This window comes from Dromaius novaehollandiae, chromosome 17 (genome assembly GCF_036370855.1).
Source record: "Dromaius novaehollandiae isolate bDroNov1 chromosome 17, bDroNov1.hap1, whole genome shotgun sequence".
NCBI lineage: Eukaryota > Metazoa > Chordata > Aves > Casuariiformes > Dromaiidae > Dromaius > Dromaius novaehollandiae.
In genome coordinates, this window is record NC_088114.1 from 17807727 (window position 1) to 17826028 (window position 18302).

Sequence of the window (18302 nt, forward strand, 5' to 3'; positions counted from 1 at the left end):
GGGGTGGCCCCGGTGCTAGCGGCTCTCTGGCTGCCACTGCGTGGCGCAGGGAGGGGGGATGGCCAGGCTTTTGGGGTGCCCCGCTGCGGAGGCTGGTCCCGATGAGCGGGCAAGCCTTGCACCGCGGTCAAGGAGCGCTGGCCACCCGCAGCAGAGCTTTTGATAGGTTCTTGGATGTAAAATGCAATTGCAAATCCAAAATCCTCATGGCTCTGCTCTCCTGGGCACGAGTGCCGGACCCCAGCGGGGGCATTGCATCCTCCTGCCGAAGCCCCTGGCTTTGGGCTGCCGCCGGCCGGCTGCTGAGGAGGAGGAGGGCTGCTGAGTCAAAAAAGCCAGGGCATGGGCCGGGCGGTCACGCGGAGCCGCGGAGTCAGTTGTTCCCTCCCGTGCGCCGGCTCCCGGCGCTGCTCCCGGCCCGCAGCAGGCCGCGCGGCCCCAGTGAGTCAGTTGCGGGCAGCATCGCCGCAGGCAGCATCGCTGCGGGCAGCATCGTTGCAGGCAGCATTGCCGTGGGGAGCATCACCGAACCCCGGGCGCTGCCACCTCTCCTGCCACCCGCTCCCCGGGGAAGCGTCGGCCTCCCCGGGTCGCGCGCCGCAGCCCCGGCCGCAGGAAGATGTCAGCATGACGCAGCCCCTGCCGGCCTGCTGCGCCACCACTGACTGCACCACGTCCCGCGGGCGGCTGGCGTCCCTGTGCTTCCACCGCTTGCATGGGCTTCGAAGGCAAGGGCTGAGGTAGGTGACCATGGCAAGCGGGATGGGCGCTTTGGGGGATGGCATGGGGGAACAGCTGCAAACCCACTCCGGGAGCTGCCCTCTGGCTCCCAGGGCTTTGCACCGCAGCACCTAAGCCAAGGTTGCAACCTGGGGCCACCCGCGCTTGCAAAACGGCCGGAAACCAAATCGCTTGTTGGAAACCCGCTCTGTGTGAGAGGGGAGCAATTCATTCGCAGCCAACAGGGCTGGTTCTCCAACCGCTCATCTCGAAAACCAGCCCTGGCTGCGCTTTTTGCCACGTGCAGCCGGGGTGCGCGCTGCGAGACCAGTGGTCCCGCTGCATCGTGCCGGCTGTTATGCCCGGAGGGAAGCTGATGTCAGGAAAGAAATGTGGCTTTGCCATGGGTGCCCTGGCGCTCCGAGCGCCCATCGGTGCCACCGTGGAGCAGTGCCTGTGCTTGGGGCTGTGGCAGGCAGGAGGGTGCCAGCCCACGGCCTCGCCACCCCAGACATGGAAAAATTGCTCCGTGAGTCAAAGGGGAATTCATTCCCCGGACTTATTCAATCCCGGGCTTCCCCCGCCCATGGGTCAGCTCCCTGGAGCCTTACTCAGGCTATCCTCGGCCCCCCCGGGGCGCAGCCCCCCAGCCGCGCGGTGCCCGGGCTGCTCCAGGAGCTGGCTCCGGCACGCCGGCCTCTCCGGAGGCCATGGCCGGGATGCTCCCGGTCCCCGCCGGCGGCTGCTGCCCCCGCGGCCAGAGCCCGACCACCCAAAGAGCTGGCGGCTGCACTGGGGACAGCTGCTGAAAGCGGCCGCCGGCTCCTGCCAGATCCTCCTTCCCGCTCGGGGCCCTGGCGCAGGATGGGGCCTCCAAAAACATCGATCCTGGGTGGCAGGGGGGCAGCAAGCACCGTCTCCTCCCCAAAGCGTAAATCGAGCCTTAAGGCTCCCGGGGCAGCCGGGGCTGAGCCACACCAGCCGGCGGTGGCTCGCCAGCCCCCCGGGCGGCGCGCGGGTGAGTCAGGCGGCGCGGGAGGCCGTGCATTCCTGCTTCCGCCGACCTGCGCGCCCGGCATGACTTCACCGCCCTGTCGGCCGCCACGTCTCCTGGCTGAGCCAGTGAAGGGAACAAGGCGACGAGGCTCGGGGGTTTCTCGCTCCGCCAGCTCGGAACTGGGGAGCCTCGGCAGCAGGACGGGGAGCCCGACGCCCAGAAAGCGAGCGCGGGCGGTGGGCTGGCAGTCGACGGCTCCGTCCTCCGTATGCTGTACCAGAGCCAACTGCATCCCCGGAGCTGCCCACGGAGCTTTGTGCTCCCTCTCACCCCTGTCCTGCCCTGGGCGGGGGGGTTGGCAATGGCAGAGCCCGTGGGGGGCATCCCCAGGGCGTTATGGGTGTATGAGTGAGGGCCTCTGCTGCGCTTGGCACAGCCATTCCCGAAGCTGCTGCTTTGCAAGGCAAAAGCAGACCCCCGGCAAGTGCACCCCATATTTCGATATAAGGCAGCACCAGTTACAAAGAAAAAAAAAAATCCGTGGTAAAAAATGCAGCACAGGCGAGGAAGCGCGGGGCTTTGCCCGGCGGAGGGGCTGCGAGGGCAGTGGCGTTCGTGGCACCTGCTCAGTGCCGACGGCCATGGGCGGCCCAGGCGGCGGCAGAGGGGTGCCCGTGGGGCGTCTGTCCCCCCCCCCCCCCGGTCGCCGCATGGCGCTGAGCCTCGCGAGCGCACTGGTAACGCGTGCGGACAGCAGAGAGCAGTGTTCAGCAGGGCAGCGGCGGCCGCCGCGGGCCCCGACGGCGGCAGGGCCCCGTGGGCCTCGCCGGGGCGGCCCAGCGCCTCCCGCCATGCTGCCCAGGCCCGTGGCTGCCCTGCGCCGGGGGCGAGCGGGGCTCCTGCCCCCCCTCATGGCGACCGGCAGCGCTCGCCCCTCGCCGCTGTCCTCTTAACCGTCGCCTTCCCACCCCGGGGAAGCCGAGGCGCGCGGTGGGTTGGCAGCTCGGACGCCGCAGCTGCCAGCCGCCCTCGTGGGCTGGGGGGGATGCGGCACCGTGGCCAGCCCTGTCAGGGCCTGCGCGGCGGCGGCGGCACCATGCGAAGGCCGCACGCCCTGGGGCCGTGAGCCGGCAGGGAGGACGAGACCCCCCAAGGGCACAGGCTGCTCGGGGGGCGACTGTGAAGGTGGGCGAAGGGGCAAGAGCCTGTGGCCCCGTCCCCCCCACCCGCCCCGGCAGCCCCCAGGGCGCTGCCGGCCCCTCGCCCGCGGCCCTGGTGGCTTTCGCGCTGCCAGCGCAAACAGGGCGCAAACTTGTCAAACCTGATCGAAACGTTCAGCCCGGCGTTCCCCAAAAGGGGGGGTGGTTAAAAAGAAAGGAAAAAAAAAAAAAAAAGGACGCCGTTTTGGAGAAAAACGAAAGTCGCTGTAACCTGGTTCTGGCCCGGCAGGGCCCCGCAGCAGGGGTTACGGGCTCCTTTCGCCCTGGGTTTTCGGCACCTTTTAGACGAGCGCAGCATCCTCCCAGGCTCGGGGCGACGGGGGCCGGAGGGGGCTGACAACCCCGCAGCGCAAAGGGTTAAGGCGCGCGCTGGGCCTGGGGGCCGGTCCGGCCTTGCCCACTGATGCTGGGTGGGTTTGTCTTTTTTTTTTTTTTCTTTTTTTTCCAAGCGGAAAACAGGACTTTTTTTCCTTCTTTTTGCCCCAACCGCAGCTTCGCGAGGGTGCAAAGCGCCCGCTTTGGTCGCTTGGAAAAGGATCCCCCCCCCCCGACACCCTGCTGCACAGGGGCACCCTGCCGCGGGGTCCCCAACATCCGCTCCGCAGCACCCATCGCCTCCCGCCTCCCTGCGGGGGGGGGGGGGGAGGTTATTCCAGAAAAACCTGAAAACCTGATTTAGGGGGGATTTTTGGGGGGATTTGTTTTCTCCGCTGGGGTGCCGCTCACTGAAGTGGGCAGCCCGCGGGGTGGCCGGGCCCGGCTCAGCTGAGGGGAATCACCGGGCTTGGGGGGGGACCCGGGTTGGGGGGGGGTGAAAGTGCTTTCGGAAACATGAGTCACGGCGTGAGCGCTCGGCAGCACCACGCGCGCCGTCGAGCCGCTGGCCGTCCCGTCCCCCCGTGCACCGCCCCCCGGGACGCTCGGAGGTTGAGCTGTAGAGCGGGGCGGGGGGGGGGGGGGGAAGGAAAAAAAAAAAGGAAAAAAAAATCCGTGCAGCTTCTCTCTTTTTTTTTTTAAATCTGCCCACTTAACCGACCCCCCCCCCCCCGCAGCCCCATGCGTGAAAAAAAACCACAATCCCGGTGACATCAACTTTATCAGAAGTTTATTTCTAAGAATCATTCACGATTTCCAAAGCCCTTTACTTCCTGATTTACAGTTTCAATACAAGTAATGATAGTGTTTCTCTGTTTCTCCCCCCTCGCCCCCCCCTCCTCCCCTTTCTTACAACACAGGCTCACTGGAGGACCGGTATATAAACCAAGAGGAGTCCCCCAGTATGAACATGAATTTCTGAAAACCTCTTCTGCCAGCATCAATCTCTATTAAAGTTGCTCCCGGGACACAGCTCACAATGAAGTTCATGCCGGCAGGTAAAAAATACCATCTTTGTCGAACCTATTTCGTCCTTTCCCCCTTCTCCCCCCCCCTCGCTTTTTAACTTCGGTGATGTTGAAATGAACACACGCACACTTTGTCTCCGGCGCTGCCGCTCGCCGCCGAGAGCGAACCCTCCCGAAACTTTGCTTTTGCCCGGGGTTAGCATCTCTGGGAATTGGCAGTAGGGAGCAAAAAATGCCTTTCTGGCGCGGTTCAGCCAACATCTGGACACTTATATAACTCGAAATATGTCCAAAAAGGAGGGGGGGGATCTTGCTTCTTCTTCTTTTTTTTTTTTTTCCCCTTTTTCTTTTCCTCCTCCCGGGTCTCTGGATGCTGCAAAAGGCAGGCGATTCTTGCTTAATTAGAGGCAACTAAGAAATGCGAGAAATGAGGAAGCTGCCAAGTGCAGACGGGGCTTTGGATGGAGCTGTGCCGACCCCGGCGGCGCCGCCGCTGAGGGAGTCGCCCAGGGCGGGCTGGGTGCCCGGGGAGGGGGGGCAGCGCCTGCCCCGAGGCCGTGGGAGGGGGCCCGTTGCCCGCCGGCGCCCCGCCGCGGCCGCTGGCACATGTGGCCGCTCCTGGCCTCGCTCTGCCCAGCTGTGAAATGGGCACAAGGAAGCGGGCGGGCCGGCGGGGAGGGTCGGCGAGGTCGAGGCCGCGCATGCCGTGGGCCTGGCTCCCCGGGGAGGACCCGGGTCGCCTCGCTGCCGTCACCACCGTCCGCGCCCTCCCTCCGCTCGCTGCGCCGCCACCGAGCGCGGGCAGGGGCGGGTAGGCGATTGCAACACAGCCAGGTAAGTCCTTCCCCAGCTGGGCACGGGCGTTGCTGCAGCGAGGGTAAATAAAGCGGTTATTGTGTTCGCTGGGACCTGCGGCAATGCGGCGGCTCTTACAAGTGCAGGCAATTTCGGCGCTCGCCAGAGCACGGGGCCGCTTTCGGCGCTGCGTGGGGGGGCTGGAGGGGCACAGGTCTCCCCGGCGGCACGCAGGTGTGATGTGCCAGCGGGCGCTGGCAGGGGGGCCGGTGGGAGGCCGGGATTGCAGCCAGTGCCGGAGCTCCGGGCTGGCACCCCGGGGCTGCCAGCTTGGGAGACCGCGCATTTTGGGGGGCAGTGCATCGCTCACACTCTGTCGACGGGAGAGACCCCCAGGGACGCCGGGCCGGGGTGACCCAGCTGCGCCCGGCTTGGCGCTCAACGGAGCGCTTGTTCGGCAGCCAGGGATTTGCTGGCCCGCGGCGCCGGCAGCTGCGCTGGCTCATCCCAGGGCTCCTTGGCGAGCGACCGCCGTGGTCATGTCGCTGCACTGGCTTCGTGGATGGGGAAACTGAGGCACGGCCCCCCCCAGCAGGGCCCCTGTGCGGCGCAGGGGATTAAAGCAAAAGCCCCGAGCAGGTTTCCTGGCTGGCACCTGGCTGAGTCAGCGGGTGCCAAAGCCGGGGTGGGGCCCCGCTCCCGCAGTGCCCGGCCGAGGATAACGGGGAGGAAATCGCTTTGCATATTCGATTCAATCTGACAGGCTGTCAGCAGGCGGTTGCGAAATGTGGGAATGCCAGCGGGTGCCCCACGGGGAAGGAGGGCAGGGGAATTCCTTCCGGGAGCAGAGCCGGCCCGCGGGCAGGTGAGGAAGCGGGGCCAAGCCGACAGAGCGGGCGGCAGCATGGGACCGCTGGGCGGCTGCGAGCACTTTCCCCGGGAACGGAGGGAAAGCAAAGTGGGAAGCAGAGGCTCCAGGCAAAGCCTGGCTTGGCGGCCCACCATCCGAGGTGCTCGGGGCTGGCGGCGCTGGCCGGGCGCCCAGGGTGCCCGTCACCAGGCCAGGGCCCTGCTGACCCTCCTCTCTCTCTCCCTGTGCCCAGGTGTCGTCCCCTTCATGGCCCTGCTGCTGCTGCACCGGAGGCTGGTGGCTGGCCGGGCCTTGCTGGTGAACGGCCCCGGCGCTGGCTGCCCCATCAACAGCTTGTGCCGCTCCAACGTCCATGAGCAGACCCGCAAGCAGGTCGCGCTGCTCAACGCCACGGCTCAGGACCTCTTCAGCCTCTATGTAAGTGCTTCTCGCTGCTTTGGCGCCCAGAGCAGCCTGCGAGCGGGGCTGCTGCAGGGGTCGGGGGAAAAAAACATGGAAGAAGGCAGTGGTGGGTCTTGGCGCGGGGGGACATGCTGGAGACATCCCAGGGACGCAAAGGTTGAAGCTGCTCAGCTGCAGCACCAGCCAGCCGGGACACTCCTGGGTGCTCAGAAAGCGGGTGCCCAAGCTGTGGCAGCACTGGGGGCAGGAGTTGCCATAGGGCAGTGACCTGAGGGACGGGGACAGGGCGAGCGGCCAGGACCCCTGGTGACGCTCGCCTGTCCCCCCAGCTGAAGTGCCAGGGAGAGCCTTTCAGCAGCGAGACAGACAAGCTCTGCAATCCCAACGGCGTCTACTTCCCCGCCTTCCGCGTGAACCGGACGAGCGAGAAGGAGGTCATGGTGGCCATGTACAAGCTCTTTGCCTTCCTCAACGCCTCTCTGGGGAACATCACACGGGACCAGGAGGAGCTCAACCCCACAGCCAAGGAGCTTCTCGACCGCCTCCACAACACCACCAAGACCACACGGGGCCTCATCTCCAACCTCACCTGCCTGCTCTGCAAGAACTACAACATCTTCCAGGTGGACGTGAGCTATGGGGAGAGCAGCAAGGGCAAGAGCGCCTTCAAGAAGAAGCAGCAGGGCTGCCAGGTGCTCCGGAAGTACGTGCAGGTCATCTCCCAGGCGGCTCGCATCCTGCTACCTCACCTGAGCCCTGCATGAGCGCCCAGCCCGCGGCACCTCTTGCCCCACCGCTGAGCCCACAAAGCCGCAAGAGGATTCAGAAAGGATGGTTGAGCCAAGACCCCTTCAAGAGAGACCTCGGTGCTGGCACCTGGCAGGGGGGACAGCTGACAGCAGGATGGGGACCGGGCATTCCTACATCCCCACCAGCCCCAAGCTTGCTGCGGGGCCACCACAGCGTTGCCTGGCCCCCAAAGGTCCTTCCCTTCCAACGGTCCCTCTCGCCTTCGTATTTATTATCTCCTCCTGCTCTCCCAGCCCTCCTGCCCTGGCACCAGCCCTCTCCACTGCTGCCGCACGCTTTAATTTATTTGATGCTCCACGGGGGCAGCCGCAGCAAGGGCGATGTCGCAGGGTATCCGTGACCGTGCTCTGGGCGCAGCAGCCGGGCGCAGGGCAGGTGTCCCGCGCCAGGCTGGATGGGCCGGTCCCCACGGGGTGGCCCTGTCCTTGCAAGGCCTGCACCGGCAGGAGGCTTTTTGGACCCTTCACTTTGGGGTCTTGTAAATTTTGTTAAAAACGGGGAGAATAGCAAGGGTGGGCCTCAATCGTGGGAGCCTCTTGGAGTCGGCGCACCGCCAGGAGCGGGTCGGCGAAGCAGAGAGTGACCGTCGGAAACACCTGAACCGCTTAGCCAAAAGCCTCCTCGTCCGAGGGATTCGCCCGCCAGAGGCCTGGATGTGAGTGCCAGCATCGCCAACGCACGGCACAAAGCAGCCACCGCTGGCGGCGTGAGGCCGTGCCGCGCTTAAGCCCCGCGTCTCGAGCGCCAGGTGCACGCTGAGAGGGAGCCCTGATCCGCTGCGCGGACGGGACCCCCCAGACCAGTGGCGAGCCGGGAGCAGGCAGCGGAGGCGCCTGGCACAGGACCACGGACTTCTGGGTGCCGGCACGGCCATGCCGCCACTTGCGCCTGGCTGAGAGCTGCCGGCCGCCTCCGGCGTGGGTCCGGAGCCAGCCGTCGTGGCCGTGGCAAGCCAAGCGGCTCTCCTGTGGAGCTAGGAAAAGCGCTTTTCCCCTCAAAAGGGGCTTGCGAAGGGAGTGCCGGCCTGTTTTGCGGGGCCGCGGCTGCGGGGCGGGAGTGCGGCCCCCAGCCCAGCGGTGCTCCTGCTGCCGCACGGTGCTGCGGAGCTCTTGGAGCTGGCACCGAGAGCCGCATCGGGGTGCCGAGGGTGGCTGGAGCCCCAGACGGCAGCCGGCAGCTCCCAGTGCTCCGGCTGACATGGCTGCAGCCTCGTCAGCAGGGCTCTCACCAGGCTTCGAAGCTGGGAATTTAGCCCGGGGCCTGGCGCTTTGGGCCGGCGCCCCACTCCTCTTCCTCGCTCTTCGTCCCAGCGCGGAGAGGGGCCGGCCGGGGGCCTGGCGACGCGGTCACAGGCTGGACTGCGAGTGCTTATTTATTTGCTCGGGGAGGCTGGCGCCACCGTGCGTGTGAAAAGCCCAGTGTCCCCCTACCCCCAGTGCTGTGACCTGGCTTTTAATAATGTTATTAATATAATAATTATGATAATAATAATTAATTAATAAGATTTGTGGTAATATATAGAGAGAAGTCTATTTAAATATTTATTTTTTTATACTTTTTTAAAAATAAACTCTCGGAAACACACTGTCTTGAGCTCTTCTTCGCCGGGGGTCACCCCATCACCCGGCAAGTGGCATCACCGCTGAAAAAGCCTTGGGGCCAAGCTCCATCCCCGGCCCGTGAGCACCTCCCAGGGCTGGGCACAGCCCACCAAGGCCGGTCCTTGCACCAGGGACTGTCTGGCCACCGGGAAATTTCCCCCCCGGGGCCAGAGCAGGAGCTGCGGGGTGCCGGGAGGTTGCGTGCGAGCGGAGCGGAGAGCGTTTTTGCAGTGCTCCGTAAATACTGGCGGTGCCAAAAGCTGCAGCACGGAGGAGCCCCGAGGCGCTAGCAAACCCCGGATCCCGGCGGGACGAGGCGAAGGGAAGTGGCTGTGTGTGTGTGGAGGGGGGCAGATAAAATTACAGCCACTTCCCAGACTCCCAGGCAGTCCTGGGAGAGGCTCGATGGAGTTTAGCCTGGGCCAAGACCACCTAACGGGCAGCGCGGGCCCTCGCAAGCGCCTCGCGTGGGGACGGACCGGTTAACAAGGGGCCGATTATCTGAGACGCCGGAGTGGGATGATGAAATTTTTTTCCTCCTCCTCCTCCTCCGGAGCCCTCGGGCCTCCCGCCAAGCCTCCCAGGCATGAGACAGCGAGCGGATGAGCTAAGATCCTGTGTGATCATCTCTCGTGTCTCGGAGGAGCCCCGGCAAAAAAAAAAAATCATTTAAAAAAAAAGGGGGAAAAGAAGAAAAAAGGAAAAAAGAAAAAAGGGAAAAAAGAGAAAAAGAAAAAAGGAAAAAAGAAAAAAAGAAAAAAAGGAAAGACAAAGAAAAAAGGAAAATAAAAAGGAAAATAAAAAGCCCCTCGTGCTTTCCCACTTTCCCGCGCGGCGCAGGACGGGGATACTGTGGGCACGGCACCAGCCCGCCCGGGGGCTGCGGCCACCCATTGCCGCCCGGCCCCGGCAAACCCGGGCAGCGCCGCTCGGAGCCGGTGGCTCGTGGCACTCACGGGCCAGCGCCCGCCACGGCCCATCTGGGTTTCTCACGATTGCTCCGAGCAGCCCGCCTCGAGCAGATGGCGAAAATAAATAAATGGGAGCAATCAGAGCCTGCTGACACGGGCCGGGCCCTCGCGCCAAAAAGGACGCTGGGTTCACTTCTCCCGGCGCTGGGTCATTCCCAGTTAAGGCTCATTAGCAGCCGCCTGGTGATTAACTCTTCCCCTCCCAAAAAACGCGGCTGCTGCTGAAGCGCGCGGGATCGGGAGCAAAACCGAGCAGCCGCACTCCCCGGCCAAATTCCCGCCAGGGTCAGGGCTGGATGCGGCCCTGGATGGAGGCAGGCCGGTACTGCGGAGCTGGGGCGCCGCGGCCGTGCTGAGCTCCAGGGAGGGGAGGGGGTGATGGAAGCGGCTTCCAATGACATCAACTAAGGCCGGATCCCACCCAGCTGGCGGTTCGGGAAATGGGGCCGGCGCTGCGCGCGGGATGTGGGGCTCGCGCAGGACCGGGTTGGGGGGGGGAATGGGTGCTGTGATTCCTCCGTGGGGACCAGCAGGCCATGATTAGTGGCTGCCCTTTGGACACGGGGCTGGGTGAAACTATTTTGGCAGGCACGGGAGCCAGCGGGGCTCCGGGGAGCTGGCCGTCCTGAGCAGAGTAAGGCCCTTGCGTCCCTGAGCAGCGCGGGCTCGGCAGCAGCGTACCGTCCCCCAGCCGCGGAGCCGCGCTCCGGCCCTGCCTTGGGGGAGCGCGGGACGTGCGGAGCCGCTCCTGCCCGCGGTGAAGTCAGTGCCGTTGCCTGGGTGTGACTAACTGACCTCAGCCCCCGGCCCCCGGGCTGCGTCATGTGCTTGCTGACTCTCGCCTAACCCGGCCAGCCGGGGCCGCACCGCTGCCCCGGGCCCCCGGCGAGACTGAACTCGCCCTCGGCAGGTGCCGGCTGCCTGGTGTGGGGGGCATCCTGCGCCCGCCTAGCGCCTGCATGCAAGCGCGCCGCTCAGCACGGGCTGCAGCCCCCCCCCCCGCGCCACTTGCCCACCCGCATGCATGCAGCAGCAGTGCCACGTGCTGCCAAGCACAGGCTGCAGCACCCCGCGCCGCTCGCCCGACCAGAGCCTGCATGCATGCACTGGCAGTGCCATGTGCTGCTGAGCACGGGCTGCAGCACCCCGTGCTGCTTGCCTGCCTGCATGCATGCATGCACTGGCAGTGCCACGTGCTGCTGAGCATGTGCTGCAGCATCCCGCACCACTCGCCTGCCCAGCGCCTGCATGCACTGACACTGCTGCACGCCGCTGAGCACGGGCTGCAACACCCCATGCCGCTTGCCCGCCCGTCACCCCGCTGTGGACAGGTCCCCTTGGTCTCTGCAGCAGCACCCGGGGAGCACCAGCACCCTGCATCAGGCTCTCCCTGCTCTCTCGCCACGCAGCCAGCCTGGGGGCAGTGTGTCGGACCTTGCCCTGCTCTTCCCCCAAAAGGTTCCCATGAGGAGTCAAGCTGCCCTTGTGTCCCCCCCCCAGGGTCAGGGCTGTCCCGGGCTAGCCGTGGGTGCAATGGTGATGGCAGCACCCAGTGACATCCCCCAGCATGCCAGGCCAGCAGGGCCGTCCCGGAGCGGACACCCCCAAGCCCAGGGCCGGGTCCTAGCAGCTCTCCGAGGAGGGAACGTGGTGTTCGCAGGGCTGGACCATGGCTGTTTCTCACCAGCTCAACTTGGCTGTCGGCCTGAGCACGGAAATGGGATCCAAGCCCGGCGGCGGCTGGGCGAGCACTCGGAGATGGGGCCGGGCTGCTCTGCCTCATCTTCCTCCCGCCGCCGGCGCTGATGGCAGGCGCTATCGCCCAGCGCAGCAGCGCTGCCGGATGGGATATCTGATCTCGGCAGCTATCTTCACACGGCTATCTCAGCCTGCCCCGAACCAGAAAACGTGGAAGCTGCTGCAGCTCCGGCTTCCCTCGCCGCTGATGGGGGAGCCCTGATAAAGCGCTCAGCGTGCAGAGGCTGATAAGACCCTGATAAGATGTACAGCATGCCAAGGCTCCCAGGCAGGCGCTGTCGGAAAAGGAGCAATCGTCCCAGCTCCTTTCGGCATGGCTGCAATAGCCGGGGAAGGAGAAGCCATAGGATCTCGTGCAACATCATACGTCCCTTACAGACCATTAGCCCGAAATGTTGCAGGACCTGCAAGCTTGAAGCTAGGTGAGGTGCATCTGCTTGATGGCATCATCTCAGGTGGCCTGTCCCGCCGTAGCCCCAGGCCGGGGCGGGGAGAAGGCAGGGCTCGGTGGGAGGATCTCGCCTGGGGAAAGGATTTGGAAGCTGGAGAGACTCAGCAGGGGCGAATGGTCAGGAGGCAGAAGCAGGGAGACACCCTGGCTGGATCCGGCCAGCCGACGGCAAGGGCTCCACCAGTGAGCTCCCGGCCCTGGGGACCGCACAGGCCCCAGGGCAGAGCGGACCAGCGGTGGCCTGAGGAGCCAGGGCCGCATCCAGGCCACGCGGGCACATCCTGCCAAAGCACCCAGGGCCTCTCCTGCTGCTGCGGCTTGCGGTCCTCAGTGCTGAGCAGCAAAGAGGGTCGTGACATCTTTGGCTGCACGCCAGCACTACTCTGAGGGAACACAAGACCCCACAGACATTTTTCATGCAGAAACAAAGAAGAGTCAGACAATTAGCGAACGAGGCGGAGATTTCTGGAGAAAGAAAGAAGACGGAAAATGGAAAGCAGGAATTTCTCTCTATGTTAAAGGGAGACGGCAGAAGAGACCAGCCGTGCGCGGAGCCCCACCTGCCCATCTCTGAAGTTTCCACCTGCTCTCCGTCCCCCCGAGGTTTCCAACCCCAGTGATTGGCAGGGTCTCCGGCTCAACCTGCGACACCACGCAAGGCCTGGCTGTGAAGCCAGGGACCCCCAAGCTGTGGGAGCCGGGGCTGGGCTGGGGCACCACACTGCCTCTTCCAGGTGCGCCAGGGACCAAACGCAGCAACGTATGGGGCAAGCCAGGCCACATGCGTGTCTCCCTGGCAAGCCAGGATTCGACCCGCAGTAAGGCCAGTCCATATTTTGGAGGCTGTCGGTTAACTCTAGCGAGGTCTGAGCCACACGCCAACCTCTAAGGACTTGGGAAGAGCCCGTTCAAGGTGGGAAGTGGGGCACGTCTTCGCCCCGCTGCCAGGGTGCGTCCCCCAGGGCCAACGTGGCCTGAGCTCGGCCCTGCCCGTGCCTCCTGCAGCTGAGCACTGGCTCTGCTGACCTCATACCGCGGATGCTGAGCATCCCCCCTCCCTGCGCCTGGGACACATTTGAGGGCCTGAGCAGCTGGCTCGTGTTAATTTGTGGTGCTACATGAAATACGTGCTTACTGGTCTACCAGATCTGGGTCTTGCTCTCTTCTCCCCCCAGACCAGCTCCTTCCATGTCGTTTCCCCGGAAAGCACCGTGCGTGCGCGATCGTGCTGCGCAAGCCTCTGCGCGTGCGGCGCTGCCAACCAGCTTTGACGAAGGGCCTGAGGCTGCGGAGGTGGGAAGCCTCCACACGCCCCACGAAGACAGGAGCTGGAGGGGGAGCGAGGCACGGAGGAGCACCCGCCCCGGCGGCGGGGTGGCAGCTGAGCTCAGCCTTTACTAGACATCTGAGACTCTACCTGCCGGCTGCTGCGGCCCCCCCGCCCGAGGCATAAACCTGTCGGCAGCGAGGCCTGACTCACTCCGCTGCTCCTAGAAAGATTTGTGCGCTGACACTGCTTTGGGCCCAGCCTCGCGTTGCCCGGCCCCACGGGGCGCCGTGGGGCGGGGCGCTGTGGGGCAGGGAGGGCGGCGTGGGGCCGCAGCGGAGCCCCTGCGGCCCCCTGGGGGCAAAGCAGCCTCCCCTTTGCTAATCCTGCTGCAAAGAGCCTTAAACCTCCCTTCAGTCCGGGCCTCCCAGGCCGCGGCCCTGCTCTGGCGGCGCTGGCGGAGCCGCCGGGAGTTGTGTGCGTGCTCGCCTGGCGGCCAAGAGGCAGCCGGGAAGGAAACGAGCCCCAGCTGCGCCTCTGCGCGGCTACCGTGACCGAGCTCTTCCCGTGCCGAGCTGCCCCGCTGGCCCGGAGCAGGGCCACTGCGAGCCGCGGCTTGACGGCTTAGAGACCCGCAGCGCCCCAGCCCCCCGCTCTGCTGCGCGGACCGTCGCAGTGCACGGCATTGCACGCATCCCCGTGCCGGCAGGGGAGCCAGGGGCGTCCTAGCGCTTGCGGCTCCGTTTATGCCTCTGCCTGCCTGCGCGCATCGGCGTTTGCGTGTGTGTGGCACTGCTTCGGGGCGCGCACGTGGGGGGCTCATCACAGCGGCCTTTCGCCTAAGCTCGCCGAAAATGAAAACGAGCCAGGAAGGGCGGCAGCAGTGGGACGAGGAGGCCTCGGCCCCAGCCGGAGTGGCCATTTTGCCCCGGTCGGGCTGGAGCTGCTGGATGTGCTGTGCGTGGGAGGTCGCGAGGACGAGGCCACACAGGCCGGGGTGCAGTGCGCGGCTCCGTCCCCACGGCCACGGGGCCCTCGGAGGCGCCTGGGCCGAGCAGGCCCCCCATGGCTGCCGCGAGCAGGCTCTGCGTGGGGCGGCCGCTCTCTGGGCCGGGCGGAGGCACCAGCCGCGTGGAAACGGCCAGCCCGAGGGCTTGAATTGAGGCAGCGGATTGGTTTTGGCAGTGTAAATCCCTTCCGGAGCAGGCAGGTTTTCCAGCTTCCTCATGGCAGTGGAGGTCCACGCCGTTGTGGGAGAGCGCCACGGCAGCTCGGCCTCTGCCGCAGGCTGCGGCTTGCGGAGAGCGTCTGGGGGGACAAATCGGTTTTGGCCCAAAAGCTGCTTTCCACAACCGCAGCAGAGGAAGCTGGGTGGAAAACAGGGTCAGGGCAGTCCCCTAGAAATATTGAAACTCCTCCAAAAAATAACCTGAGTTGACAGCTCCCTGCCCAGCCCTCCCCAGGCCCCATGCACACAGCGGGGCGGCAGCAGCCATCTTTGATCGTGGCAGTCCCCCTGCTCGCCTAGCTAAAAAGCCAGCACGACTCCTATAGTCTCCATTTCTGGAGGCAAATTCTGCCTGGGGGCATTCCCCTCCGCACCCCAAGGCCCCGAAAGGCAAGGCGGGAGCAGCTCGGTGCCCACGGTGCGGGGCAACCTCGGCGGGATGCCCCGGGTGCCGATGCGGCGCGGGCGGCTTCCCTTCCTGGGAGCTGGAGGGGAAGGAAACGCAGCCGCCGCGCGCCCCGGCGGGTGCCCGCAGGGCCGGCGGCAGGGCGCAGCACGCTGGCAGCCACTTCCGCCACTCTGTGTGGTGACGGGGCAGCCGTGCCGCCCCGATGGCGGGCACCGCGCTCCGCAATCCTGGGGTCGGTCCAGCCCTGGCTGCCGTGCGCCCTCCAGGGCTGGGAGAGGACGCGGCGGCCGTGGTACAAGCTCACGTCAGTGCCGTTACCTCCCAGGCCCCGAGCCCTGGAGCAGAGGCAGGATTTCGGGTGAAGTTGAGTGCATCTCTTGCGACAGGGCCCGGGAACGGCGAAGCAGCCAGCACCGAGCTGTGCCGGGCCAGGCAGGAGGGAGGAGAGCAGAGGCAGGACCCAAACGGGAAATCCTAGCTCCTTCTCCCTCTTTTCAGAACTATTGGTGCATTTATGTATTTTATACACATTAAAATGGGTTGCCAGCAAGCCCAGGGCATGGAGCCACCCCGTTCCCACCGCAGCAGGGACACCACTTGCCCCACAGCTGCCTGCTGCACGGCCGGGCCGGCTCTGCCCAACGTGCCGAGTCGAAGTGAGCTGGCCGTGGCCCCGAGGTCCTGCACGGGCTGACGATTTCCATATTCCCCTTCCTCATCCCCAGGTGCGTCTCGGGAAAGGAAGCTGCCACCAAGAACAGACTTGCCTTGCTCTCAGCACGGGGAATCTGCACCCTCGCTTTGCTAAAGAGTTGACTCTTACTCAGAAGGTATCAAGGCTTCTTTGTGAGCTGGTGCCTACTGGAGGGGCAGCTGTCGTGGCTGGCCTCCCTCTTCCTCCCTGCCCACGCAGACGGGTTAGTCCCTTGCAAAGAGCTGCCTGTTCATGTGTTTCCTCAGCAAAGGTATGTTCCTTGGCGCCGGGAATAGGCAAAATAGCAGGTGGGCCCCTGAGAACGAAGAGTATTTTTCCCCTCCTTCTTCTGCTTAAGTAGGTCAATCCAGCCCTCTCCATCTCCTGGAAGCAGGGACTAGGCCTGGGTGAATGTTATCACCGTTGTCCTTCCGTCCTCTCCAGAAAATGCCGGCAGAAGAGGCTAAAAATGCAGCCCCCATACACTACATATTCTACAGGTGCCTAGAGCTCCATAGGGAAGTGTCATCCCACAAATCCTCTACTAGCTATTTTTTCCAGCAGAAAAGTGGCTTTCCGAGGAATGGGCAAGTCACAAAAAAGACCTGAAACCCAGTCCCCTGAGTGACTCCTGTATGTTTTCACTCGCTCTTTTATCTGCTGTTACAGGCCAAAAACTCTTCTCGCCCAGCTCTCCCCAACTCTCACCTCCACACCTAAATCAGCCATCGTCCAGGCAAGCTGGGTTACGCACGGGGCCAGGAAGGCAGGGGATGGCCCATACACTTCCCTGGAATGCTGTATACGCTGAAGGATTTATAGGGATCAACCCTAATCTCCAGGATCACCAAATGCAAAGAAAGTGACTCTTTGTTTCTGGAGAAATACTGAACATCAGCAAAATTCTCCTCTCTCATAGCACCAAGAGGCGATGGATAAACCTTTTATTAGATCAAAGGAACACAGGACCTGCCAGATCAGACCTAAAGCCCATCTAGCCCAGCGTCTGCCTCTGGCCGTAACTAACACCAGATGTTCCAGAGGAAGGTGTAAAGCCTCCTGGCCACATGGATGCAAAATAATCTGCTCCATGCATGAGTTCTCTCATCCCATACAAAGGCACAGGAGCAAGTCCACGGAGAGGGAAAATAGATTAACATGCCCTGGATGGGTATTCACACCTCTCCTTCAAAGACCAGTGTTAGTGCGTAGGGTCCCTCTGCGGACAATGGAGAAACAGAGGAAAGATTTCCTTTAGCGTGATTCAGAAGAGTCCATCTCCACTCCGAATCACCCTGGAGAAGAGCTGCTCTCTGTTCATTGACCAAATAGGGAGTTTAGGGCTGATGATAGCCTTCAGCTAGACACCTCAAAGTACGAGTAGGTGAATGCTTCATCAGAAAGGGATTTGGCTTTCAGCTTTTGCTTCAGTGAAACATCCTTCTACAGGCACCTCTCTTAGATGCCTCCCTCAGATTTAAAATGTCACCAGAATATATGACTGAGATCCAGACCACAGACAAAAGTGAGACGGAGCCCAGTGCGGAATTTAGCAAAAAACCTCATTTATCAAAGCCCCGCTTCACAAGGCTCCCTAGTGATGTTCCAGATTAACAGACATAATTCTTAACAGAACTAAATATTTGCAATATTGGAAATTCCAGATAAGCATCTGATCACAGGACCTTGAAGATCTGAAACTGCTGCCACTGCAGGCTTGTGTGACCTCAGGTGAGTCACTTCCAGCTTAAATTTAAGCTTCTCCCTCCTGTCAAATGAGAATAAAAATGTCCAGCCTTCTTTGCAAAGAACCTTGTGATCTGCAGATGAAATAAGCAATTGATGGATTAATACAATTATTATTGGAAAGCAGATGAAATACCAGTTACAAAATCCCCAAAATCCCAAGGCTGCCCATGAGCAACGCTTCCTGCACCGGTGAGCCGCACGGCTCTGACGGCGACGTCGTAAAGCCCTCGTGACGTAATGAATCAACTGGCTGCCGTTGCCTCAGCGCTCCAGTAAACTAAGCGGCAGAGCGTTGGTAGAGAGCGACTTCAAAGGCATCCTTACATCAGCAAAGCCACCCGGAGCATTTCCGCCGACATGACCAGTAGCCTTGCAGGTTCGCGGAGTTTCACACACTGCGCTCCAGGAGCAATTATCACAGCACTTGAGTCATGAGAAGCCTCATTGACGGTTCCTGAGTACTTCCTTTGTCCAACGTGGAAGGATGCCCAGGCAGAAATATCTCACTTGCACATCTAACTCTCTTTCCTAACAGAGCGCTCTGTTGCTGGGCTATAGGGAATTTTTGTCCCGGGATTCTTGACGTGATCCTTTTCAGACAGAAAATCCTGACTCATGAAGCCATGACGTTGAATATACTGCTGTGTAAGGCCTGATACAATTAGAAATTTGGCACAGGTTTACTCCTAATCCAGCCAAGGAGAATATATGCATTTTTTTTGCTAACTAAATTTTTGCTACTAAATATTTTTATTTTCTACTTTTAAGTGAAAGGCATAGGAGGGAAGCCTTAGCAATGACTTCGAAATGAAGGTCACCCAAATACAGACAATGATGTCTCCCACTGGAGAGTTTAATAAGTCAAATGAAAAAATAACGGTTTTCCCTTTTTTCCTTTGCAATCAGTGGCCAAATATGCTGATTCTTTTCCGGAATGAGCAGCTGCCAATTTCAGAGAAGAAAAATCTCTTGTAGCCAAGTACCTCAGCTCTCACATCCTCTAGAACAGCCTGGGA

At 62.6% G+C, this 18302-nt stretch overlaps 2 protein-coding genes across 8 annotated transcripts in view; one reads left to right on the forward strand and one right to left on the reverse strand.

Moving 5' to 3' along the window:
• The first annotated feature begins 3954 nt into the window (after positions 1-3954).
• Positions 3955-8733, forward strand: LIF (LIF interleukin 6 family cytokine). 2 transcript variants are annotated; one of them, XM_026108136.2, is made up of 3 exons: positions 3955-4310; positions 6179-6363; positions 6678-8733. In XM_026108136.2, the coding sequence occupies exons 1-3, from the start codon at positions 4292-4294 to the stop codon at positions 7110-7112; spliced, it is 639 nt and encodes a 212-aa protein (XP_025963921.1). In that variant the 5' UTR covers positions 3955-4291; the 3' UTR covers positions 7113-8733. The 2 variants fall into 2 exon arrangements, with proteins under 2 accessions (XP_025963921.1, XP_064378468.1); XM_064522398.1 differs by lacking the exon at positions 3955-4310 and adding an exon at positions 4603-5114.
• Positions 8734-17091: 8358 nt separating this feature from the next.
• Positions 17092-18302, reverse strand: part of HORMAD2 (HORMA domain containing 2) — a 32332-nt gene continuing 31121 nt past the window's right edge. For 5 of the 6 annotated variants that reach the window (XR_010392101.1, XM_064522402.1, XM_064522401.1 and 2 more), the window contains one exon: positions 17092-18296. Coding sequence is in view for 3 of the 6 variants with exons in the window: in XM_064522402.1 (XP_064378472.1) it covers positions 18189-18296 (108 nt within the window). In the remaining 3 variants the exon portion in view is untranslated. The remainder of the gene's footprint in view (positions 18297-18302) is intronic. The other variant, XM_064522403.1, reaches the window with a different exon arrangement.